Genomic DNA, 27,262 nt, shown 5'->3' on the forward strand with positions numbered 1-27,262 from the left:
GACATCATCTATGACGACACTTCATGATTAGCTATTAATAAACCCTTTAAAGAGATTTTATCTCTATCCTTAAGTATTTCACAGCAATTCTTCATAGTTAGGGATAACATACTGCACAGAAACAAGTATTTTCTTATTTTCTTTTCTTGTTTAATATTTTATTATCTAGAAAATATAAGCTTACTTCCTGTACTTCTCATTTTACTTCAAATTGCTGAGTTGAAGATGTTCCACTATTTTGATTCCTGGAGAAATTATGGTGATACCAGAAAGGAGCTGAAATGATGAGAGCTGGGTGAGCTTACTACTATTTTACTCTGGTGGTGAATTGACTTTCTAATTATTTCTTGCACAATGCTCTTTGAAACAACAGATCCTTTCATGTTGGCAGTTAATAACTGCCTGCAGTGGTTCAGGAAGTGGGGTCAGAGTAACCCTTCCTACCAGATGACAGCTCCATATGCCCACCAGTGTCCGGGGACTTGAATGTACATGTCATTAAGGCTCTGGTGGTTATTTTATGTTGATAATTACTAAAATAATCTCTAGAGGACTCTTGCATCTAGCAGAAATAGTCCCTTTTTTCAAGTACAGATCAAGGAACCATAAATGTCCAATTTTTAATGGAAAATGGTTGACTTACCTGCAATAAATGAGAAAGTTGCTGATGACACATGTGTCAGCAGTTCTTAATTATGCAATAACACACTCAACTGACAGACTGTCATCAGTTAATCTGCTTAAAAACACCAACTGGGGGCTTCTACTGTATGTTACATCCACTGAGTGTTAGGTCCACAATGCTGGTTGAATGAATACTACAGTGTAATCACCCTGACACACATCCGGTGGAGGAAGAAATACCCAGAGCTAAACTCAAGTACAAATAGCGATACTGAAGAGTAGAAATACACACAGCAATACATACTGTATACATCAGATCTTTATACAGTTAGATCTTGATGCTTATTTTTGATAATGGTGAATTTTATTTGATAGTTTACCTCTTGTACACAACTACAGTGGATTTTAAAGCAAACAATCAAGATGTGATTGACCTGCAGTGTTTTAGCATTAATTCAAGCTTTTCAGAAAAATTTGGAATTAGTTTTTTTTAGGAATTACAACCCCCTTCACACATCATTCCATATTTTCAGAGGGTCAAAAGTAATTGGATAATTCATGGACAAGCAGTTTCATGATCAGGCAAATCCTTTTTCCTTGTTTAGCTGATTCCAAGTGTTGAACTTGCTCTGTGCATCTTTTCATTTGAATTCTCAAGTTAAGGTTCAAGAGAAAGAGGTTTCCAGCACTGCACACATAACTGCTATTTAAACCTCACAAGGACTGTCAGTCATTAATGGTAATTTACATTTGTTAGATAAGCATCATAATATTTTTGAACATGAATAAAACGATAAGAAAAGACAAGAGAGTTTATCTATCTGCAATTCTTTATTAATTATTTGATTATTGAATGGATATTGAGTGCATGTTGTCACTGTTTTAGATTAATCAGGATGACTGCAAATTATAAACATTACATCAACCACACAAAAACAACGTTTTCCAGTATTTATAGGATTTTATAGGGACCGGTCATTATAATAATGGATTGCATTTATATAGCGCTTTTCGAGATCCTCATAGCGCTTTACAATTCCACTATTCATTCACTCTCACACACTGGTGGAGGCAGCTACAGTTGTAGCCACAGCTGCCCTGGGGCAGACTGACAGAAGCGAGGCTGCCATATCACGCCATCGGCCCCTCTGGCCATCACCAGTAGGCGGTAGGTGAAGTGTCTTGCCCAAGGACACAACAACCGAGACTGTCCGAGCCGGGGCTCGAACTGGCAACCTTCCGATTACAAGACGAACTGCCAACTCTTGAGCCACGATCGCCCAAGAGTTGGCAGTTCGTCATATGCAAAATTATACAAAATCTACTGTATACATTGTAGAGTAGAATTGTTGTCTTTCAAATTCCACCAACTAATATTTAAGATTTGAAAGGACTTCATTTATTTCATTCATTGCATTTTCCCAGGAAAGTCTCTTGGAGACATTTCTAAACACCTGCCAGTCCACAGTAATCAGTTCAATTAGTTGTACATAACGATGAGTTATTTAAATGTGTCACCGCTTTGCCAAGTACTGAAAAAACCCCAAACTGTCACCCTCAGATGAGAGCAAACTGATAATGATGCTCAGAAACAACACAAGACTGAGGGTACCAACAAGAATAAAGCCTTTGCTCCAAACTCAACACCTTCAATCTTGACTAAAATTTGGATCTGCCCAATTAATACGTCAAATGACTTCAGGAGAAAAGTTTAATTGTATGGTCAGATGAGACAAAGATTGAGCTATTTTGGCACAGTCACAAATACACATCAAAACTGATTTTGGAATCAATAAATTAGGCTAACAATAAACTTCTGAAACAGCCTTCCCAAAGCCCTGACCTCAACCCTACTGAAAATTTGTGGACTGTGCATAAAATCCATTTGTGCCAGGAACCCAACTAATTAAAATGAACTCTACTGATTCTGCCAAGAAGAAGAATATTAAACCACAATTATGCAGAAGCTTGTTTATGGCTGCTAAAAGCATCTGGTTGAGGTGCAACTTGCTAAAGGACCAAATAGTAGTCGGGGTGTGTGTATACGGGTTGGAGAAAAATAAAAGTACATTGAAACTTGGGCACCAAATTCTTGTTTTCTGACTCCAATGACTCCATCTGGGAAAATGAACAGTTCAAAGAAATCATTAAAAGCCCAGAATTATCATGACATTCATGTCCATGATGAGTGTGAATGATTTGTGACCACAAATGTATTTTATGTTGTAACATAAAACAGAAAAATGATTTTTTAAAGTAGTCCTCATCTTTAAAAACATATCCTTTTTAAAACAACTTTTATATTAAATTCTGAAGCACTCTGCTGTTTTCCAAAAGTTTACGTGTGTTATACATTTTAACATTTCATATTACGAGTATCAACAGTCGGTAAAAGAAAACCATAAGAATGTGGTACGTGGTTTTTGAAACCTACTTAAAAAAATAGTCATTTTCTAATAACCAGTATGGTACTGTGTATTGTTCAATGTCGTGCTTAAACAATAGTGTATTTTACATAAACATCAAAGTAAAAACAAATTTCATGATATGCAGAAGTCAAATGGATGAAGTGAAATGTTCCTTGAACATTAATTCATAGAGCACTCTGGACCAGACATGAATTCGCCTCAGTAAATAACACTGATTTATTCAGTTCTTGGTGATATTGTATTGTTATAGCAAACTTTGGATGCTGGCATGGAGGAAAGAAGCATGTTCAGTCGATCTACAGGCAGAGACTGTTGTGGGGGCTGTGAATTCAAGAATGGTCCTCTTTTTTAGAGGATTAATGCACTTCTATCCTGGTGAGAGAGATCACTCACAACCCTGCAACACATGATGGGATATCAGTGGCCTGAATGCACTTTCATATTTCATTAACAGGCACCATAAAGATTAAGAAACTGAATGTCAGACTGTGATGTCTCTTTTTTAGCTGAATTAATCTATTTAAGAGCCTTTCATCTTCAACCAGATAGCAAAATAGGCAACTAGTAAGGAGAAAATGCTCTGATTGCTGTCTGCAAGGACATTTGCACTATAAGCAAAGTGAAAAATGATTAAAATATCCCAGGCTGCTGTAGCAGAGTCCGTAAAAGAATAAATAGTCATATTTGCTCTGTGCATCACTTGCTCTGCAGGAGTGTTTGCATTAAAACTAACTGGATTAACATGAATGGATGGATATGTTTAATTCTGAACTCAAAATTAAAACAAATCACATTTGAATTGAGTGACAGAGAAATTTATGTGGTTACAGATGTAGCCAAGCCCAAAGTTTCTGCTGTTGTGTATGGAACTGTATATTATTAAACAGCACAATAAACTAATGCTGATCTCCCAAAGTCCATTAGGAGGTACTTGTTATTTCATATGTTTATTTTGTAATGTGACAATCATTTTAGAACTACAACTGCAGACACAACGGGGAGCAGAACAGGTGCAATGGCTACCACTGCTCAAGACACACAACATGCACAGACACTCACAAACATCTATGTACCTGCGAGAAACCACAAGGACAGAATGCATGTAATTATTGCATGCTCAGTTTATTTGGACTTGTTCTCAATTTGAGGCACATCAATCTTTTCCCCGGTGATTAACTGCCAAATGCCGCCTCTGTAGTTCTCATTTCCCAGTGCGTACAGGAGGGCATTGAAGGTGGGAGTAGTCTTAGCCAGGATAGGCGCGATCTGCAGAGACAGGACCCAAATATCATGGTCAATGAGATTTTTCTTAGCAGAAATATTAGGAAATAATTTGTGTTGTTTATTCATGTTTTGGACTCCACATGGCGCTTTGCATGTCTTCTGTAACAAAGGGCAGAATTCTTTAAATTCAAGGAAAAAATGTTTTATATTAAATATGTACATTTGAACTACATGCAAAAACAAGCAGCTAAGCTAAGCTGTATTTCTTTAATGCATTACTAAGTGGAGTCAGAAAAACTTTGTGCCAAAGTATGTAATGATAGTTGTTACCATTCTGAGCTTAGGTGAGACAAGGTTTGCATTCTCCACAGCAGCATAGAAAGCCAGGATCCCATAGGGCCCCCAGCAGAACAGCATAGTCTTCAGAGGAGTGTTGGGGTTGAACTGCGGAGGGGAAACAATAGGTAGTGGAGGGAGGATTAATGTGCAAAGGAATGAAAAGTGGGGAAAAGAGAGGATAAGAACAAAAACGATTAGCAAACCACAAAGAGTGAAGGTGAGAAAAAGGCTTTGTGTCATGAGGTTTTCTGCTTGGAGGCAAGTCACATGCCCGGGTGAAAACGAGTTTGTGCTAAGATCATTAATGCTAAGCTACAAAACAAAAACAGTGAGTGGGTGAATGAGAGGGCAGGTCGGTGTAATCCAAGGCTGAAAGCAGACATTATTCTGCACCATAGTTCACACGTACAAAGCAGCACTGACAAATTAACATATAGTTTTCACAATTCCTACCTATAAGTAGCTTTAGTTTTCTTAACATCGTTTCACTGGACACTATATTACCTTAAAAAAAAAAAAGATTTTTGACCTCACAGAACTGAACACTTTTGCTTCCTGTGCATACAAATGTCTATTTGTCACTTTTTGGTCATTTAATTGTATAGTAACTTTTTGGGTTACTGTGTCCACAGATTGAGTTTAGATTTACTCTGTTCACAGAGCTCCACAAATGTATGCTACACATAAGAAATGATGAAAAACTGGGGTTTATGTTTGATTTAAAAGTGGGATGAAAAACATATGATTTCATTGTGAAGCACTTTGTGATATTTATCTTGAAGGATGATTTATAAATAAATATTTACTTACTTATTTAATAGGCTATCATTACACACTCAGTTTGCACTGCCTGGGAAACAGACCGTCCATAGGGAAACCAGTGAGTCCTTAAAGACCCATTGTAAAAGGAAAGTCCGAACATTTTTTTTCTAAAAAATTTAATTTGATAGCTGGGGTCGAGATAAAAAAAAGTGTTAAATTTCAGTAAAACACATTTCTGTATGCACCAAAGCAGCTTTAAAACATTCTCCATAATGATTTCACACATTTCAAGCAGCACCCACCTAACTGGGCTACCATCACAACCAGCTGCCTCTTATAAAGACATATAAGTTCTTATTTTGCTCCTGATTTATGATATAGTAATCTTTTGAAAACAGGTGCCAAGCAATCAGAGTACATTAGTGATTTTCAAATATTTTGTGGGCTTTCATTTTTTTGTATCAAAGCAGGTTTAAACTTTAGGCTCTATGAGGACGATGTTGGCAGTGCAGTCTAGGTGAACTGCTACCAATTTGGTAGAATTGAATGAACTGACTTTCAAATGGGAACATTGCATTAGCTAAACCTCTATAAACAATTTGTTTTTAAGGCCATTTTATCAAATGTGTGTTTGTGAAAGACCGTCCTACACTGAGTGTTAATGTTAGCTCAGTAAAATGAGCTTGCTTCTAGGTTCATAAGGTAAATAAAATAGTTTTGTTTATAGAGGATCGTTTAATTTATCCCCAGAGAAAGATGAAGACTCCAAAATGCTCCAAATAAAGAAGTGATAACAATCAGACCAAGTCAGACAAGAATAGACAAAATTCTCTGTGTTTAATGATACTTTATCAAAATAAAGCCATATGCACTGTAGTGCTTTTGCTGGACATTAGCCTGATTTAAGCTTATAAAAATCCCATCTGTCCATCTATTTTCTGTATCACCCCTGACAGTGGGTGACATACAGAATACACACTAGGCAGGCTGCCAGACGAATTACAGGGCTAACACAGAGCCAGCCATTCATGCTCACATCCACACCTACATCAAATTTAGACTCACCAATTAACTTAACATTCGTCTCTTTGGCCCGTGGGAGGAAATCAGAGTACCCAGAGAGAACCCACAAAAGCACAGGGAGAACATGTAAACACTGCACAGTACCACAAAGTCTCTATTATTAAAGCTAAAAAGACGGAAAAAATATTGCTGACTTAAACAGGCTGTACTTAAAATAACAGTAAATATACTAGGCTTACAAAAAACTAAATAAAATTGTCCCAACAGCTATAATGGAACTATAGCTAAGAAACTGTGATCTGTCTGAGGTGTGGAAGAGTACACAAAGTCACTGTCTGTTAAATCCTGATCAGGCACTTACTGCTGTTGTGCCTGGCAGATAAATCTGTGGCTCACAAACTACTGTGTTCTGTCTTTTTCTAATACAAACAAACCAAAAAAAAAAAAAACCCTCAATGACATACGAGTCCACTTAAAGTCAAAATGTCCAAGTGTTCTAGCACCATGGTGAATCTGTGTGGTGCTGAGACTGTGAAAAGAATCTCCGAACTCCATCCACATATATTGGGGATTCCCTACATACTTATATTTAATCATCTGTAAGTAGTTGAAAAGAAACACTGACATTTGCTTATGCTTGAACCTTTCCAGAAGGGATAATGATCAGCTCTGTAAAACTGATTACACATTTACAAGATGTAGTTTTCTTTTAGATAACCCCAAATTATTTATGACCATTTTCTCTCCTTAATTTAGGTTGTGTCACATTCCTAGGCGTTGTTCTGCTTCCAAGTTTTAATGCAGACTTTCCCCCTTTTCTAATAATTTGACTGTAAACTGTTTGATTATTACATAATTACTGTTCTCTGGTAGAAATGGACCGATCCAAATATTAGTATCGGTATCGGTCAGATACTGACGTAAATTGGATCGGATATCGGAGAGAAATAAAAAATGTAATCGATCCATTAAATATAAAAAAAAAGCACCTCACAAAACTTGCGACAAGGCATAACTTGGATCATTAACCGTGGCAGCAGTATGCCTCAGGTGATAGAGCGGCTGTGTGTATAGCCTACCAATCCGGCATTTCATCTCCGAGGAAGTTATCCCAAGCAGAGAGAAGTAAAGCAAGTATGTAAGTTCATCTCTGAATGTTTGTAAAGCATTTCCGCGTTAAGCTTTACAACCGATATATGGAGCGACTGTCTCTTCTCTCTCCCTCCCTCTCCTGCTGCTACTTCAATCATGAAATCATGAAACTGATCAATGATCAGCTGATCGGCTTTTCTGTCGCGAGTCCGTCTCTCTTGCTTGTCTATCGCTCACTTCGCGCCAGAAAGAGGAAACCAGCGGCTGAACAACAGCAGCACGTTCAAGCTTGATAAGCTGTTGTTAGAATTTATTTATTATTACTTTCTAGACCAGGATCCTTTTTTACATAGCTGACGGCTGGTAACTGTGCAGGGGCAGTTCTAGCAAAGTTTAGCCAGGGGGGCCGATAGGGCATGAACAGGGAAAAGGGGGCACAAACACATACTTTTCTTTCTTATTCTCATTTAAAATGTCCAGCTTTTAATAAATAATTATCTGAATCTTACAACCAAAGTTTTAATCTGATGTAAAATTTATAGAAGTCCATTACTGTACATAGTAACTATTAAGTCTAATATACCCTAGTAAGCTATAATACTTTTTCCTTTGGGAAGATACCATCTGTGCAGTCTGCAATTCTGTTGAAGAAAGATGTTGAATCTATTTAATTATTCTTGAAAAATAATTGATTTCTGTGCATTTCTTTTTCACACTGCATCAAATTAAAGTTGATTACATCAATTAAGCATCACGAGGTGGGGGGTGGGGGTGGTTCCCTATTTTTATTTTTTTTTTTGCTGGGAGTTTTAGAGCCCTATTAGTTAGGTTGCTTACTCTTTAAAATACCAGAATAGGAAGGATGGAGTAGGTTTAAGTTTATTAGATTGATCAGTATTGCTGAACTATGAAATATTTTGGGTGCAGTGCATTTTTTGCATACAGGTATAACAGAATAGCTTTAGTGTTTGTTTGTTTTTAAACTTGAGTATGAACTTATACAAAAAGCAGCAAGATATTTAAAAAAAACTGTTTTATTGGTTAAAAAATACACTATATCGGATTGATATCGGTATCAGCAGATATCCAAATTTATGATATCGGTATCGGTATCGGACATGAAAAAGTGGTATCGTGCCATCTCTATTCTCTGGTGGAGTACTGGGTGTATCTACTGGGCAGTTTGTGTTTGTAATCAAAGTGTCCCTCCAGCCAGCTCGGATGACTGTAAGTAATGAGCTTATGCAACACAAAGAGGGTCACCTGATTCAACCCCTCCAGAACTCCACTCTTGAACATTGTTCTTCTCACTGCACACCAGTACCCACATTCCCAGCTAAAGCCACTGATCTTCACCCTGTGGTAATGACCTACATATATCCCAGCGTAAATGCTCTTCATTCACACTCTGTTTTGTGTCTCTGAATAAAGGCCACATGAGGCTATTGTGCTTACGCTAGGTTGAGGAGAATCCCTCTGATTTCTTTCAGTGGGCAACTTCAAAGCATAGAGAGCCTTTACAAGGACTACATATTTTAGAGGATTTATGCATCTGTTCTTATAAATGTCAGATTCTTTGATTTTGGAGTAATTCCCAAAATTCAGTTAAACTTGTTTGGATTTGTTCCGTATGCGTTTCTTGCTACTCCAAAGTGAATCTGGATATCAGTGCAATCTACAACACTTTTTTTCCCCAGCAAAAGACATCTTCTTCTAATCTTATGTTGCTAAAGTTTGTGCATAATTTAATTTACTGAACTTACTCTGGGGTTTCCTGTCTTCTTGAATTTCTGTGCAATGGACTGGTAAGAAGACATGACGACAAACACCTGGATGCCCATGTTGAAGATGCTCATTGGAATCAAGTAGGACACGTAGTTTCTATGGACAGAGACACACACAGCAGGTTAAAAAAAAAGTGAAAATAGCATATATTTATCTTGCAAGCACTGTGCAGAAATTATGTTTGTATATGGTACCTGTCTCCCTTGCTGTAGTCCAGTGTGCAGCAAGTCCTGAGGGGCTCGTAGTCGTACTCTCCCCAGCCAATGAGGGGCATGGCGGACCAGAAGGCAGTGAACAGCCACACAAACACAGCCAGAGTGATGGCACTGCTCCACTGCAGCTTTGTCCCTGGGAAGAACAATATTCTTTATGACTAGTCTAAACACCAGCAACACAATGAATGCATACTCAAGTAGGCTACTGATTTTGTTTCTGTTTTAAATGTCACACTGCTGCTAAGAAACAAATGTGCATTCTTAGCAAAACTAATATCTTAACTAGAGCTGGTTGTTTGCAACAGTTATAACAGAGTTAACAACAGTGTAATAATCCCTGCACTAACTGTTCAAACCAAGGGACATTTGAGTTGAGTCATTTCCTCTTGCCCATGTACCCTGGTAATGATGTTTAAAAATAGGGTGTGGGACTTATTGTTAACACTCAAGCCTTCCAGGTTGCAGTTTTAGTACAGAGGTGTCAGCCTGTGTTATAGCAACTGTTCAGGTTGCTATTTATTTGCATATTCTCTCATTATTTTGTCTGTAGAAAATTTAAAGACAGCAGCGTACTTGGCTGATTTATGTGCACATTTGTGCAACATAGGAGAGGAAAGGTTGACTGCATTTGGTATCATCAGCCAGATATTGACTTACTGGTGCAGTACTGGTGATATCTGTCCCAGGCAACGGCAGCTACAAAGTGGATGCTGGCAAGAGCTGTCATGAAGCCCTGGAAACCATGAGTCTGGCATCCATCAGAGCCATAAGGCCAATACCTAAAGACAGAGGATGTATTCAAAGTTGACTGACACAAGAAACCCCTTAAGCACCAATTTTAGTAAAATACATAAACAAATCACTAGTATAACATTTAATCCATGAACTGGTGAACACTGAGAGCAACGTGTCTCGTTTCCTGATTGCAGTTTGAATATGCTCTGTACTGACCCTCTTCACTGTACAGCCTTAATTGGACCACTCTACATCGATTATACAGCTCTGTACAGATGATTCGTCACAACAGGTGGCCAGCAGTAGCCTATTGTCACCGGCATTATTTTCTCATTACATTTCATCCCACCCACATGCGGATGGACCTCGATGTCCATTATGAAAGGGGTGGTTACATCACTCACCTCAGAAAGCTGGAGAAAGCGGCGATCGTGGCGTTCATGGAGATGCCAATATCAGCCATCGCTAAACTGAATACTAGGAAATTGCTGGGAGTCCTCAGTTCTCTCACTTTGAGGAAAGCAAGCATTGTGACCGCATTTAGAAAGAAGCCCAGCAGACCTTTGGGGAAGGGGAACAAAAAACACACACAATGCAAATCAGCGCGCACAGCGATGCTTACTGCGAAATAGCTCACACCTCAAGGCGAAAGAGAACACGCTCTAGACATGCGTCGCATTCATTTTTATTTTATTTTATTTTGTTTTTAGACCATAAGCAAGCATTATTTTGCAAGTTTACAGAGAAACGGGTCCGTGTCAGTGACCGGGAGGAGACATGTCCTGGCGTAGGTTAATGGCAAACACAGCAGGCAAAGTCCTCGTAGTATTTGGCTGAATTCCAAGACAAAACTTACCCTCCACAAGCAGACAAGATCCCAGGGAAAACACATCAAACTCGGAGAAGCCCTCTGGTAAAGGGTACGAAGAAACCATCCTGAAGCCTGGTTTGACACACCAAAGTGCAGCTGTCACAGACTCCTCTCGGTCCGCTTGTTTACGATGCCCCTCGGTGTGACCGAAGAGAGCCGGCTTTTAAAGGGGCATTTCACGTGAATGCGTGCAGTTTATTATGTAAAGCCTCTCTGTCGCCCCAATCCGCGCAGGAATGTCTTAATGAACGCAGAACGTAACCCTTAATGCGCATTTACGCGCCGCAACAATAAAGCCTTGCACAACAAGCCTTTGTGTTGTGGTGTCTCGGTGAGGTTGCAGCGGCTGCTGAAGTTAAACGACGAGACTCGGGTTTGACCGAGTCCACAGCCGTGTATATACACAGGTTTGCTTTATGGAGGCACAACAGGTGTTTGCAAACCAATGCCCCTGCCAATCAGAACCACATTCCCCATGCATCAGTGTTTAGACTTAAAAATGAAAAGCCTAAAAAGTACAACTGAAGCCATAATACTAAAAATACACAGTGATAAATGTCTGTGGGCATTTGCTGTTATCTGCATTCATACACATTATTCAAAATTAAGATTAAGATTAAGACTACCGTTTGCACACCAGTGCTTTGCAGCCTGTGTGTGCAATGTGTTGCAATTCAGTAAAGCTATCTTAACCAATTATTTATTGGAAGCACTCTACAGCGGAGCCATGCCAGTGCTGCTGTTCTGTATTTCTGTTTATAATTTTTTGTTCTTGTGTGCAAAGAATCAAAGATTTTGATCGACAGACTGACATCAAGTGGTTAAATCAGCTGTGCAAGGTGCCTGAAATGATAGAGGATAAAAACAAAAACTGGACACTTTTGGACCAGCATAAAAAACAAACAAACAGTATAGCAGACAGTGGGTTTGTGTGATTCAAGACAAAAACTTGTGAACACTAACAGTCAAGTTCAGATTTTTTTTTTATTGATCAACATTTGTGGAAATTACATGAAATCATGCTATTGTCCCCAGACTTATGTGGATTCCTCAGGTTTCAATATAGGGAGAGGGGACAGAGGTCTCTCCAAGTCTCATAAGGATCAAGAATCTGGATAAATTTAGATGGTAATGTAAAAAAAAGTGCTACTTACTGAAAAAACTCTTTCATAATGAAGTCCAAATGTGCAAGAGGTGTTATTTGCAAATGGCACTTTCTAAAAACAAAGTCTGTGTAGCTATGTAATGTATTAGATATATAGATTCCTTTTTAATCCTTTCACAATTGAGGGTGTTTATACACTACTTCTTTTGACCCCCGTTGATAATAGTGTATAATAAAGCAAATGCTTTTTGCACACTAAGTATGAGATTGCATCTTAAAGAATGTCCCTGGTTAATACATGTAAAGACGGCTTTACTGGCTTCTGTAAATGAGATTACTTGCTTGCCATACAATATGGAATATTTCTCCTTTCAGCACAGGGGAACGTGATCACTCTGGTTGCTTAACAACTTTCACAGCCACAGAACAGACCTCTGCAATTCTTAAACCATATGTAACCTGCGAGTTGAAGGGATTTTAATTCAAAAAGTCTCAGAGGACAATGAACAAAGAAAAACACTATACTCATGGATGGATTCACAAATACTCTAAATTCTCACCCATATGCTTTTGCCCTGATTTGTGTGCATCTATTTAGAGTGTATTTATGTATTTTGTGTGTCCCATAATGAAAAATTATTTTTTATTTGATCTTATGCACACACTCTCTGTCTATCTATTTTCAATCTATAGGGTTTGTTACTCTATCAAATCTTTAAAATCGAACTGCTCTGACCTGGCTATGACATAAAATATGGATTAAATTTGAAAAGGATGGTTGCCAAACACTCTAAAGACTTGTAATGCTTAGTTTCCAGTGCGATGAAAGCTTAGGGAATGCAGGGCAGGTGCCAACCAATGTGTAGTATTTACCTACAATGGAAAACAATTGGAGGTATTTACCTACTAGTGTGGGAATGAGTCCAAATAGGTCACTGAGGTGAAATCTAAAGGCCAGGAGGAGTCTCTTTCACTCAGACTTCCTTGGAAACACAGTATTTTTTCTTCTATTCTTTTATTATGTCAAATTATGTCGGCACTACTTGGATCCCTGTTGATAGTTAGTTTATATATATAAATGTAACTACATTGATGACATCACTGATGTGAGGGAAGTGATATATTCTGATGTGAATTTGTAGGAATTTATTTACCTAAACATGCATTTGAAAACCCCCGTTTTTGCTTTAATTCGCTTGTAAATAGAAGCAATAAAAGATCTTTGTGCTAAAATTATTAATTCATTTTAATTCTCCAGGTGAAAAAGATGCATAAATAATAGAACTTTGAATGAGGACTTTCCCTGCGCACAGGTCCCGACGTAGGAGCCATAGGGTATGATATAGGATAGGATATGATATATGCCACCTTGTGGCAAAACACGGTCCACTCCACTCCCAGATTAACAGTCACGGCAGGGCTCAAATAAACATGCTACATTTGAGGCAAAGAAAAAAAAAAGCAAACATCACAGTGGATTATGACCATTTCGGAAGTGTTTTTCTGGGGTAATAAATAGGGACGTCTCTGCGCAGCCTATCCGATTCCGGGATGCAATACGCATCCAGATGAAACGAACGCCAGCCTTTTCGCTAATCCTTGTCTATCCTTTTTTATCTCGGGACTCATAGTAGTCTGATCACTATGGGGCAGCGAAGCGGTGGGACAGCGCCGTACGGATGACATTCCTGTAAATGAAAGAGAAAAAAAATTGTCTGATTGACTTCAGTGGGCGCAAAGTGGGCGCATGTAGGCAAATTGCGTATGCATAAAAGTTGGCCAAAATGTTCCTCGTCCTGCTGCTGGGGCTCTACGTGGCCACGGGTCAACTTTTTTCCCCAGTGAGCGCCTGCCCTTCGCAGTGCAGCTGCTTTTACCACAACCTGAGTGATGGATCAAAGGCGAGGTAAGTTGGATGCCCAAAGTGAAATTAATGTATCTTGTGTGGTATTTTTTTGTGTGTTTGTTTCTTTTTTTGTTTTATTTGTTTTTTTGCACAGTGATGCATTTTGTCATCATATGAGGACAGATGTTTGCACAGAGGTGAACACGTGTACAAAAGATAATTCAGGGAGTGCATGCCGCTCCAATTTTATTTAATGCAGGATTATCTTTCAAAGGCACTTTCAGGCTTTCATCTATGCTTTTTTGTGTTTTGGTGGGACGGGGAATAAGTTTTTTTTTAAATCATTATCCACATGACTTTTGCTGCTTGTGAACTTTTGAATACACATTTGTTGTCATCAATTGTCGATTTAGTTTAAAGTTTTAGTGATTCGTAAACTATGCACAACTGCAATTTGTGAAGTTAACACAAATATTTCCGACTTTTAGGAGCGTGATTTGCAATGATCCCGATATATCTCTCGTGCCTGTCGGGTTCCCTGTTGACACCTCCAAGCTGCGGATTGAGAAGACATCCATCCAACGGATACCCAGCGAAGCCTTCAACTACCTCTCCAGTTTGGAATTCTTGTGGATGTCTTTTAACACGCTGTCCGCCTTGAACCCGGACAGTTTCCGGGGGCTTTATAACCTGGAAGAGCTTCGGCTGGACGGGAATGCCCTTACCGCCTTTCCTTGGGAATCTCTCATGGATATGCCCAGCCTCAGACTTCTCGATTTGCACAACAACCAGCTCACCTCCCTACCCGCGGAGGCCACCACTTACATCAAGAACCTCACCTACTTGGATCTGTCCAGCAACAGTCTGGTGACCCTACCTGCAGAAGTGCTGTCCAATTGGCTGGCTGCAAAGCCTGCACAAGGGCCAGACAGCTCCAAGATGATACTCGGTGAGAGGCAGTGCTCATCCTGACATCAAGTCTCCCTTTAAATCCTTTAAAGTGCATTTTAGGTGCATTGTTTTCTTCTGAGCTTAATGAAAGTGTGCTAATTTTTTGCAAAGCAACTTTTTTTTTTTTTTTTAAAAAGCAGTTTAAGATTACATAAGCAATATATAATATGACAACAACAGCTGTTTCTGGTGAGTAAAAACATGTCGCATAAAAAGTAACATTGGAAAAAATGTTGTCTTTAATATGAAGGTAACAATTTCAATAATAATTTTTGAAGCTCTTATAATATTTAATATTTCATCTTTAGATTCCATATTTAATAACTAATATTAACAGGCTGTATATTGACATCTATTACATGCTTTTTAGAGTGTAACATAGCAGATTTAAGCTGCTTTTGTTTAAAACATCATCTCTTATAATGGATGGATTTAAGTTACATTTTATTAAAGAAAAGAAAAAAGAAAAACATAGTTCAAATTGTATATATATAAAAATACACACAACTCTATGCACTCTGTTGGTGGAGGTGTTGTGATCAACAACGAGTCTTCTTATAATCTTCTTGTAGGGAGTGTGAAATGACAGCAAAGTTTGACCTTGATCTCTAGTCAATTTTCACCACCGTCATCATCGTCATCATCATCATTATCGTCATCATCACAATCATTGCCATAGTCATGGCCATGATGTAGTTTATGAATTAAATATTAATCCTCTTACAGGATTAACATCCCTACATCCACACCAACCATCTGTAGGCTGGTCTATCACTTCGTCCACAGCTGGACACTTGTCTTCCTCCTGTAGCCTCACTTGTACCCTTGCCCTTAGGTCTCCATGACAACCCCTGGGTGTGTGACTGCCGGCTCTATGACCTGGTCCAGTTCCAGAAGTCTCCGACTCTTTCAGTGGCTTTCATCGACACGAGACTTCGATGTTCAGCTCCGGAGAGTGTGTCGGGGGTCCTGTTCAGCGACGCAGAGCTTCGCCGCTGTCAGCTTCCACGTATCCACACAGCTGTGGCACGAGTAAGGAGCACTGTTGGAAACAATGTGCTGCTCCGGTGTGGGACCATTGGCGTCCCCATCCCAGACTTGACATGGCGCAGGGCAGATGGACGAGCCCTCAATGGAACAGGTGAGTCAGCAGCTATTTGGATAGATGAGATAAGATGATTTTGTGTGCTCTGTATTGCTGCTGTTAATTAAATAGAGAGCCACGAGTGGAGTTAGTAAGTCTGAGTGACATCTATTGCCAACACAGTGAGTTACGCAACACTGATCATCAATGCAACATTGTGTAATCACCAGCTTGTTGTCTCTTTTCACATTTGTCAAAGGGGACGTCTCGGGTGTCAAATTACTTTTCTTTCTTTTTTTAATCGTTCTTCTGTTGTTATTTTATAACTGTGTTATTCCATCTCTGCCACTACAGTCCAGCAGGAAACCTCAAAGGAAGGAATCACCTGGTCAATCCTCAGTGTACCAGCAGTGTCCTACCGTGATTCAGGGAAATTCATCTGCAAGGCCACTAATTACGCAGGGAATGCAGAGGCTGTCATTTCCCTCGTTGTCTCCAACTCGCCAAAATCAGAGGGGAACCAAACCAACAATGACAAGAAGCCCAAAATCAAAAAACCAAACCAAATGGGCAAAGCTGCCTACCAGGAGAAACTGGTGGCCAGATATGTGGCTCCAACCTCTGCTCCTTCATCCTTGCCAGCCCTGGATCCTGGCCTCCTGCCTGGTGTTGGGCCTGATCCTGGACTATCCAGTTACAGCCTGGCTGAAGGAGCCACCCCAGGGCCTGCCACCTCCCCCAACTCAGATGCACTGCTGGATCTGGAAAAGACTAATCTAAGTAACTTGGCAGCTAACGCCTCATCGTTACAGCAGGACCCGGACAGAGTGGTCCGCTCAGTAAAAGTTGTAGGGGACACAGACAATACAATTTCTCTAAACTGGAGAGCCCCTAAAGCCAAAAACACAACAGCATTTAGTGTGCTCTATGCGGTGTTTGGAGAGAGGGACATGAGAAAGATCAATGTTGGAGCTGGGCAGAACCGTGTAACCATCGATGGTTTAGTGCCCAGGACCAAGTACATTGCTTGTGTGTGTGTGAAGGGTCTGATCCCCAAGAAGGAGCAGTGTGTCATATTCTCCACTGATGAAGCAGCTAGTGCTACTGGTACCCAGAAGCTGATTAATGTTATTGTGATCACAGTGGCCTGTATCATTGCAGTCCCGCTCACTGTTATTGTATGCTGCGGGGCGCTGAAGAGACGCATTCAGAAGTACTGGGGAAAGAAATCAAAAGACATCCAAGATTCATATGTTACATTTGAAACACTCTCACCCAGCACAAAGGCCAAAGGGCTCGAGGGTGAGTATTTGAACAGACTGAATCCCGAGGAGTCCAACCGGCTGCTGTCAGCCCGCTCCAGCCTGGACTCCGAGGCCACAGCTAAAATAGAGGGACAGCCTAATGAGTACTTCTGCTGACGTCATGCTCCAGCTCCGGCTCCTGCTTCACGTCATCTTCCCCGCACTCACCCACACTCACGTCACAGTCCAAACCCCAAAACTCGTTCACATGCCCACCGGCACCCTCATCCCCATCTCAACCCACATCCGTATCCCCAGCATTACCCATATTCTCCCCCTCAGCAGCATCCTGACGTCAGTCCCCCTCTAACGCGCTCCCATACACCCCCTCCCATCCCTCCTCGCTGGATAATGCCACCAACTCCACCGCCACAGAGAGCCAACTTCTATCAACGGACTTTTGCACGCTGCACAATAATGGAAATATCAGTTTAAAGAATTTGGGAAACTGGGTAGATCTGGAAAATTTCATGTTTCTTGCAGATGTAGTGAAACTCACTGGACTGTTACACATATTCATCCATTAATATTAAACTGCAAGCGCGCTCATGCTTTTATGTCTAAAAGAATGTTTTTTATCACTAAGCCTGTACGAAGAAAACATGATGCATAAAGTGAAAGAGCATAGCAAACACTGTAAAGTTTTATTCTACTTCACGTGCACGGCCCAGCGAAGAAACCTCTCCAATCCAATTTAATTTAAAGGGAACTCAATGGTAGACAATCCATTGTTTATATCATATATGTATGTGTATGATTTGTAAATACTTTATCAGATTATGTACACATATACATATGCAGTTAATTCTGTGCCTCTGTATATATCTGTCATATGTTCTGAGAGAAGATATACACATAGGCATGGTTCATTTCTCTGGTGAATGGAGAGAAGCTGGAGCTGGAGAGAAGTACTGAAGGACTGAACTATGACACAATGTAAATAGGGTGGAGATGGTGCAAAAAGGAAACGTTAAATCATTTATATTCCCCCAGTTAGACACATACTTAAAATCTTCCCATGTGACTATTTTGTGCCACCTAGAGGCATCATTACCCCATTAAAAGTAGATCTGTTCGTTCCAATGATACTTACCTATTTGAATATAGTTAAATAAACTTTTATACTGCATGTACTTGAGTGATATTGTGTGTTCTTATAACTCTACTTCACCTCACAATAATAATCAGTTTCCATACTTTGGTTCTGAGATACTATGGGTCTCTGTAATCTTCACTCACAAAGTTCATTAAAAATTATTTCGTTTATATATCTGCATATTTAATCTCTTGGACAATATCAAACTTTGAACTATTTATAGTTTACTAATCAGAATATAGAGCTATCTAAAAGGCACAGTGGGTCACACCTAGTGACACTAAGTGTTAATCGTGCGTGTCTTGCCCAAGATTTAAATGTCACTTCTTCCTGCACTGTACGTCAAGGATTAAGCTTAATAGGCTTCTCTGGTCTGCCGCACTCGGCATGTCTGGAGCACGAATGTAGCCCTCAAATTCAGGATCTTTTTTTTTTTGTGGACTATGGACATAATTTGTTACCTGCTTGTTATAGTTTTAATAAACATTCAGGCTTGTGAAACTTTTTCTCAGTGTTTACGCGGGTGCAGCTGTGTAGAAGACCGACATGGAAGGTAAGAACTGGTTTCAAGTAATTCAGTCCTCCTGGGGATTTCTGTTTTATTTATATGTCAGTGGGTGTATATGAGTCAGTGATACAGAATATAGTTATAATATATAGTTATATAGTTATATGCCTCCAGAAGGTGACATTTGTTTTTTGACGGATCCTAGCAGTCAGTCAGATATTACAGTAAATAATAACATCATCATATAAACTCTTTCTTTTAATCTTAGGTCATTAATATGTATGGAGGAGAGCGCATTTGGGGCTATACCACAAGACCTTCCACATGAGTTGACAAAAATACGAATTGAAAAGTCTCAGTTTACTGAAATACCCAGAGGGGCTTTCTCAAAAACGTTGACGTTGGAGAACTTGTGGTTGAACTTCAATGAAATCACACTGATAAACTCAAAGGGTCTGGAGGGTTTGAGGAACTTAACCGAGCTCCGTTTGCAAGGCAATAAGCTACGTTCAGTACCATGGACAGCATTCGAGGACACGCCGGCTCTCAAGATCCTGGATCTGAAGCACAACCAGCTGGACGTCCTACCGGAGCATGCGTTAAGGTTTTTGCCAGGTCTGACTTACTTAGACTTATCCTTCAATCGTCTTACGGTGATATCGAAGGAGGTCTTCCAAAACTGGCCTCTCTACCAAAAATTACAGAACATGGAGGAGCGGGAGGCGACAACATCTGGGCCAAACGTTGTCCTGGCACTCCACGACAACGCCTGGCTCTGCGATTGTCGCCTAAAGGGCTTCGTGGAGTTCATCAGGTCTCTGAGCCCTCCGATTATATTGATGAACTCCTACTTGACCTGCTCAGGGCCGGACTTTAGGGCGGGCAAGTTCTTCCATGAGATAGAGCTACAGGCATGCATGAAGCCCGAAGTCAGCACCCCATCAGCCAACATCAGCCTGCCACAGGGTGCCAACGTCACCCTGCGATGTATCGCCAAAGCAAGGCCTGACCCTTCAGTGTGGTGGACATATGGTCTGAAGATAATCAGAGGATTTCATGGTAAGAGTGTGGTGACCATAGTGTGTAATAAACTACAGCACATCTGATACTTAAACACACATTTCAATGGTGGCGCAGCAAACCTTTATTAAGATCAAGAGGATTAGAACTCAATGTATGCACATGGTGATGTAAGCACCACCAATCTCCCAATCTGCACAACACTGTCAGTGTTGATTAAGAGTGTACACTGCTGTCCATCTTGTTTGGCCACCTTGTAATTAAATAAACCGGCGTGTCATTAGACTTAACTTGCTGAGAGGAGTGCTTACTGCAGCACTCCTACAAACAACATGCAAACTCATAATAACCACACTACTGCCCCCATTGCTATCCCACCACTATTTCTGCTGCTGACATTCATCTGTCTTAGCTCATAAGAAATATTCTCAAACATTACAACAATACTGAGCCATGCAAGTATAATAACTACAGTCTACAATGTGAGATCACAGGAGAATAATTATTATTTTAAACCTTTGATTTTGTGGATGAAGCAAAACAAACCATCCTCTATTTTGACTTAAGAACAACAAATTGTTCAAGTTGCAAAATTCTTGGGATTTGTTATAGATGGAAATATAGTGCAGGCTACAGTAAATTGAACTTTTTAGCTCCTATCAGGGTAATGATCACTTCAGCTTAGGTTTGCACAATATATAATGAACATTAGTTGTTATTTTATGAGATGTTGTAGACTGAACAATTAACTGTTTAAAACAAAAAACAGACAATGTGTATCTATGACTGTCTAATAAAGTACAGGACTCTTTAATTCTATGTATGTTTGTGGAAGATCAGTTGCAGGACACTTTTGTTTAGTCTTTTTATTTAATTTTATTTAATGTTCTTTAATTTTTAAAAATATTTTACTCTGTAAGCTTGTTGTTCCCATAAAATAACAGCCCTAATGTCATCCCAGAATCTCAAGAAAGAGTGGATGATGACACCATCAGATCCCTCCTGGTGATCCCCTCTGTCCATGCAGCTGATCATGGTGTCTACACTTGCATCGCTGTCAACTTCATTGGAAACTCCTCTGTCAGCATCTTTCTAGAGGTGCGCTCTGCAGGAAGCTCCCAGTCTTCACTCCTCCCAGCTGTACCGCGGGCTGGTGATGAAAATGTCTACATCGACATCCGCATCGCCAAGCAAACAATACGGGGTATCTCCATTGAGTGGTTCGCTGCCCTAGAACGCCCCACTGAAACCTGGTTCACGATCCACTTTGGTCGTGCAGATGCTGATAAAAAAGAAATAATCTACATTGGACCTGGGATTAATTCTTACTCCATCTCTGACCTGATGCCTGCGACTAAATATGAAATCTGTGTAACCCTCAAGAATCACGCACCACGCCCAGAACAGTGCATCATCTTTGTAACAGGAAGTGACATCACTGAGATGGAACAGAGGGAGAAGCTGATACATATAGTAGTGATAGTTTTAGCCATGGTGCTGGCAGTGCCTGTAGGCATGTATGCATGCACCACTGACACCAGGTTGGCCTGTTTGGATGGTATAATGGAGAGCTGGAAGAACCGAAGGAGAGACAGAGGCTCAGCAGGAGGCATGGAAAGGGAGAGGCAGGGTACCTTCGACAGTCTGCAGGCTGCCAGTGATGAGGGCCTGGTTAATAAAGGTTCCAGTGAAGACAGGAAGGTGAGGAGGAGGTCAGAGGACAGACTGAATAAGGCCAAAGCTGACCACAGCAGACTCACAGCTGAACTATATTAAAAAACCATCAGTTAAAACAACAACAGAAAACATGGCAGTGACATTGTTATAGAACAATGTCTTACTTTCTATTTTTGGAATAAATAATAGAAATACTAGCTCTACTATACTGTGAAAAAGTCTTGAGCCACCCCTTATTTCTCGATATTTGGCTTGTTTTTTGAATGTTTTTTTTGTGTGTTAAGCCACCTAACACTGACCTGAATCATTCATGCATAATAAAGACACTTGTGCCTACACATAACAAACAACTTAGTAACAAACCTATTTTAAATTATATCTTTAGGCACTTTGTTTCGAACAGCCTGTTGCAAAAACAGATCATTTCCTCCATTTCTTTAGTCTATGAAAAAAGCCAAAGGTAACACAGTTGGATAGACATAAAAAATATGTTTGCTTCAACAAGGTGAGTTTCAAAGTGCTATTAGTTGAAAACGTCGAGGAATGCTGTGCAGTATATGCTTTAAAAGAAAAGAAAAGCCCTGACACATGCCCTGAGTGAGGCATTGGGCCCTTCAGTCGATCCATCGACTCTAGAAGAGTAGATTAGAGTACTCTAGAAGAGTAGATGGATCAGCAGATCTAGAGCCCAGACCTCAAATTTTTGAAGAGAACAGAGAACAGAACAAAAGGCAGCCAACATCCAAAGAAGACTGCTAAATTAAATTACAAGAAAGCTTGTCTCATAGAGTTAAGGATGTGTTGAAAAGTATAGATTTTTATTGACTTTAAAGCTTGTTAGAACTCTACAAACTCTGTTTTTGTCTTATATACTATAATTCTAAAAATTTGGGCATGCTTTAAAAAAATTGTTGCACTTTTTTCCCTTTATCCTAGCAAAACATGCAGAAATGAGGAGTGGCTCAAGATCCAGTGCTGTTAGGCTTATATTACTACAATATTCAGGGGAATGATCATATTTTCTGCCTTGCTTTTAATCTCATCTCTTCCTCTGTTCTAGGCCGAGGAGGTTGTTGCAAAGATGTGAATGATGGCCGTTATGTCAAGGATTTGCACCAGGGTAGAGGCTGTGCTGAAGTTGATTTTTTTCAGACTGAAGTATAATGCATCTCTCTCTTGTTATCACAATGCAGCATTTTTAACTATCAGTAATAATTCATTTTATAAGTATTTGTACTTAAAAAAAAAACAGAAAAGAAACAGCCTTTGCCATTGATTTCAATCAGAACGATATCAAATGACTTTCTAAAGAGGACTTTTTTCCAGCTTCTCCAATGATGGATATTAGCTTCTTTATCAACTATTATGTGTTAGCACTTAAGCATTATTCTATGGATTTACATGCGTGTTAATTTTACCTCATTTTCTTCTTGTCATGTCAAAAGTGTAAGTTAGGATGGATTTTTAATTAGAAAAACAGATGGTTATTATATGAAAAAACTGCGCACCTTGTAAATAGAAAATGTTCTAGTTACATTTTTTGTGTGGTAGTGCATATATACCTCAACATGTTTCATGTGTGCAGACTAAAGTGGTTGTTTTACTACATTTTCTATAAATTCTACAAAGCACATATGCAAGCACATATGCAGAATTAGTGTCAGTTACTATAGATTCTTACAAATACCCATCGGAAAATATATTTTGCTTTAAAACATACTGTCTGTTGTCAGTGTCTGTTTATCCCTTTTTATAGTTCTGCTAAAGCAGGATTATAAGGGGAAAATCTCAAAGTAGGGAGAAAACCTTACCTTTGAGTCTGGTTTTATGTAGTTTGCGGCTACCAGAAAACACAAGTTTATTTGAATCTCATTGTTTTATTATTTAAGTTGTGTGTTCCATATTTGAAGATAGGCATAGCCCATAGATCAAATTGCAAAAATTGCGCTTGATTGCATCTGAGTGAAATTCATTCATAGGATTAGGTTATGCAGAGAGGAAGTTTCCTTTTTGTGGATAATGTGCTGAAAGGCATTCAGTTTAGTTTTATTCATTGATTTCTTTAAATCCTATCTCAGTCACTGTACATGTACGTCACAGTTCCCGTTTTTTTTCTGTGTACACACGCAACACAGCAACGACGTATCACACATGATCTGCACTGACCAACCCGCACAGATGGCACATCAGATATCCTTTGGCCAATGGCATTGTTCATTTGACATAATACCCAAACACTGGCATCCTCTCCAATATCCCCTCCTGCTGTCACTTTATGATCAGATCACACAAACCCTCTCCTCCAACTCCATGTGTTGTCCCCTGTGACGCAAGAAGATCAGTTCATCTCTTCAGGGTTTTAAATGACTGGCTGAGATTGGCAGCTCTCATTTTCTGGAGCACAGATACATCTGCTTTCTTTCTTGTTCCGATGTGTTTATATGATTTGTGGGTGGGGGATTGATGCTGCTTTTTGTTGTAATCCTTTTCCACTGCCCATGACACAATGCAATGTAGAATTCTATAAACACACAATTTCAGCTACTTCAGCACAGAACAGCACAAGATTTTATCTTATTTTTTCCCCACTTGCCCTAATGTTGCCTAAAGCAGTGCATTATTATTACTGACCTCAGCAGTAGCAACATAAATAAAAGAAACGTTAACCCTCTACACAAAAGCCTTTTTTTTTTCTTTTTAGTAAGGAAAACTAACATTTTATTTACCTTTTAAAACTTTTGTTGCTGCAAACATATTGTGGGTGCTTTGAACCTTTCATGCTTTCTTTCACTCTAAAGCATCAATGCTCTTTGCAACTTTCCACTCTGTAATCCTCTGTCAAATAGCCCAGTAATCCTGGCTGCCTCTTACATGTCATAATGCATGATCATTTGGGCTTCTCCTCATATTCCCCCATTTCACTCCAGAGCATTAACAGCTTGCAACATTGGAAAAAAAAAGGGGGAAAAAATGTGAGTTTGGATCCTCAAAAAACTTTAAACTTTAAGTGTCCTGACCTGCAAAAAAAGTGAAACCGTTTTTGTATGTGGATTTTCTTTTATTATAGTTTTGTCTCCATCGTACTGGAGGCATAAGCAAGTCAAATGTGTCAGGTGAGGCTGCAAAATGTTCAGTTTCAGTCACACACATCTTGCTGGTTCAAACTAGATCAGGGCAGATGGACTTTGCGTTTTAGGCCGCTATGCAATATTGTGCAAAGATGAACAAGTTGTTTTTTTGGATTAGAGAGGGTAATCTGCAAATTTCATGTTTTATGTAACTCTGAAATAGTGTGCATGTTTGCCTGATGTCTACACAAATACCCAGAGATTGGTTTAGTGTAACTTCATAATTAGTAGTGCTGACATTGACATTGAATCTGAGCAGAGCAAAAGGGCTTGTATCAGCATAATACAGTATATTACATATTTGCAGAGTACAAATACTTTGTTGCTGCACTTAAGTAGAATTTATCTGAGTAGTTTTTTAATGGAAACTCTTTTACTTTCAGCCCTACGTTTTAAACAAATATCTGCACTTACTTCTAACATTTTAACTCGTTACTTTTGATTTAACATTTGAGGGGACTTATAATTTCATGTCATTGTGGGCCTTCACACATCAAACCCATTTGAGCCTAAGCAGTAACACATTAAAGGCAATCCTGTGTATTAATCACCAGGAGATGTTGGGTAAAAAGAGATGAAAGATGCAAAAAAACTGTGTGCCACAGTTTGGGGTTAAAGTGAGCCAGTGATTTTTTTAAAAAATTGTTTGTTTTCTGGGGGTTTTGGCGTCAGAACGACTGCAGGTGTCCACAGGTAAGCGGTGGTAGCGGTACTTCAGCATCTAGCTAGCCCTACAGAAGAAGAGTGACCATAAAGGGAGTTATATTTTGTGGCAGGTAATTTCAAATGCAGCATTTCTACCAGCTTAACAAACATCAGCAAACATACAAACTGTTTGTGTGTGACATTATTAATTTTTATATTATGCAAAATAAAATGAGGCGGGCTGACTGTGTTACTTAAAGGTTGCATGAAAATAGTCTGCAGTTTAGTGCAGGATAAACTGGTTAGTTTCCTGTACTGTGATGGATTTAAAGTGTATGTGACTGGTGCACAGTGAGTGTGGTGCTCATGGTCAAGTTAAGTTACATAAAGAGTACTAGAGATTAATATGAACTTTAGCTGATAATGCCTAGATTCATTCATCAAATTCTAGCTGCATACCAGCTGCATAGGGTGTAATATAAAGACAGCATAAACAGTGTACTGTCAGTGTAGACGATGGAAATGAGCCAGGACAACTCATGAAACACCTGCTCACATCTGGTTGAATTCAATTGTGTACATCCTCAAAGAGCAGCAGGTCAGCTAATCACAGCCTGTACATTGAGAAAATCTATTGAAGTACTCAACAGAAATTATTGTGAGCTGTGATTCTTTTTCCTCATACTGAGCCATTACAGCTGATTTTAGGGTCCCCCCACCTGCTGAATCCCACTTTAAACCCTGATTGTGTTCATATGATCATCATGTGATTTACAGAAAATAGAGCTATTTTTTATTATTTTCCTTTTTTTTTCCTGCTCATGTTCAGCTTAACGGATTCAAGCAGAGTATGTTTATTAGAATGAATATTTAGACTGAAATAAAGTTTGTATTCATATCTACTAATTTAATTGAATTATTACATGAATAAGGCACGAGGTCCAGTTAGCTTTCCATAAAAACAGGTCTAGGAGTTACTTTCTAACTTTGAGTATATTTCTGAGGCAGTACTTTTTTACTTTTAATTGAGTACAGAAGTTGAATCAGTACTTCAACTTTTACTGGAGTATTTTTCAACACTAGTGTCTGTACTAGTGTCTACACAGGATGTCTGTACTTTTGCCACCTCTGCATATTTGCAGAACATCTGGTTTAATGAAAAAAACAAACAAACAAACAGCACATGTGTAATATTGTTGTGTAAGGCCTTCTTCAAGCATCTCATTTTAATTCCTGTTGTTCATATTTTCATCGTGCTCCAAGACTATTAGTGCTCGAATTATGGCAATATCGCAACAAAAGCTGCAACATGAACATTTGCGAAGTTGAGAATAGCATTTTGAAGTATTTTTAAACACCTTCTTTGTGTTTCACCTCAGGGACAGTAGTTTAAGCAGCTTCTACTGTTACCAGAAAGTGGCAGTAGAGTACGGTTTGCAAGCTCATTAAGACGGCATTTGTCTTAAATTAATGACATCAAAGCTGTGTTTAAGTTTGTGTCAGTGCCTTCAAGGCTACTTTGGACAGGCACACCCGGTAGTGATGATACATGTCACATTAACTATGTTGCAGTCTGGATGCCTGAACAGTTAAATCAGTACGTTTATAAATACTTCAATAAGTACCTTTTCAAATTTTACAGTTCATTGAAAAGTTAAATTTGCTGGTGGAGAAGGGGAAATACTCTACTCTAAAGTAACTCTAAATAATTGTAACCTAAATAAAGTAATCTCATCTTGCAAACTAACAAGTTAATAGAGCTGTATCTATAACATACAGCTTATAATTTGATAATATAG

The 27,262-nt window shown here is 39.3% G+C and overlaps 3 protein-coding genes across 5 annotated transcripts; 2 read left to right on the forward strand and 1 right to left on the reverse strand.

Annotated features, from left to right (window-relative positions):
- Positions 1 to 1,433: 1,433 nt before the first annotated feature.
- On the reverse strand, positions 1,434 to 11,459 carry rgra (retinal G protein coupled receptor a). Of its 2 annotated transcripts, XM_084949252.1 has the most exons (8): positions 11,085 to 11,459; positions 10,633 to 10,789; positions 10,151 to 10,272; positions 9,473 to 9,626; positions 9,257 to 9,374; positions 4,608 to 4,721; positions 4,127 to 4,319; positions 1,434 to 2,742 (listed from the first exon to the last, which is right to left on the reverse strand). In XM_084949252.1, exons 1-7 carry the CDS (start codon positions 11,161 to 11,163, stop codon positions 4,176 to 4,178), a joined length of 888 nt encoding a protein of 295 aa, XP_084805378.1. In that variant the 5' UTR covers positions 11,164 to 11,459; the 3' UTR covers positions 1,434 to 2,742; positions 4,127 to 4,175. The 2 variants fall into 2 exon arrangements, with proteins under 2 accessions (XP_084805378.1, XP_084805377.1); XM_084949251.1 differs by having other exon boundaries at positions 1,434 to 4,319; positions 11,085 to 11,458.
- Positions 11,460 to 13,700: 2,241 nt separating this feature from the next.
- lrit1a (leucine-rich repeat, immunoglobulin-like and transmembrane domains 1a) lies at positions 13,701 to 18,644 on the forward strand. Its single transcript, XM_084949570.1, has 4 exons — positions 13,701 to 14,110; positions 14,539 to 14,999; positions 15,837 to 16,142; positions 16,440 to 18,644. Exons 1-4 carry the CDS (start codon positions 13,989 to 13,991, stop codon positions 17,504 to 17,506), a joined length of 1,956 nt encoding a protein of 651 aa, XP_084805696.1. The 5' UTR covers positions 13,701 to 13,988; the 3' UTR covers positions 17,507 to 18,644.
- An 88-nt stretch (positions 18,645 to 18,732) lies between these two features.
- On the forward strand, positions 18,733 to 24,649 carry lrit2 (leucine-rich repeat, immunoglobulin-like and transmembrane domains 2). 2 transcript variants are annotated; one of them, XM_084947636.1, is made up of 4 exons: positions 18,733 to 19,038; positions 19,262 to 20,052; positions 20,975 to 21,714; positions 22,751 to 24,649. In XM_084947636.1, the coding sequence occupies exons 1-4, from the start codon at positions 18,929 to 18,931 to the stop codon at positions 22,775 to 22,777; spliced, it is 1,668 nt and encodes a 555-aa protein (XP_084803762.1). In that variant the 5' UTR covers positions 18,733 to 18,928; the 3' UTR covers positions 22,778 to 24,649. The 2 variants fall into 2 exon arrangements, with proteins under 2 accessions (XP_084803762.1, XP_084803761.1); XM_084947635.1 differs by having other exon boundaries at positions 20,975 to 24,649.
- Positions 24,650 to 27,262: the final 2,613 nt, after the last annotated feature.

The sequence above is a fragment of the Perissodus microlepis genome, chromosome 13 (genome assembly GCF_051167445.1).
Source record: "Perissodus microlepis isolate ML-2025 ecotype Zambia chromosome 13, ASM5116744v1, whole genome shotgun sequence".
Lineage (NCBI taxonomy): Eukaryota > Metazoa > Chordata > Actinopteri > Cichliformes > Cichlidae > Perissodus > Perissodus microlepis.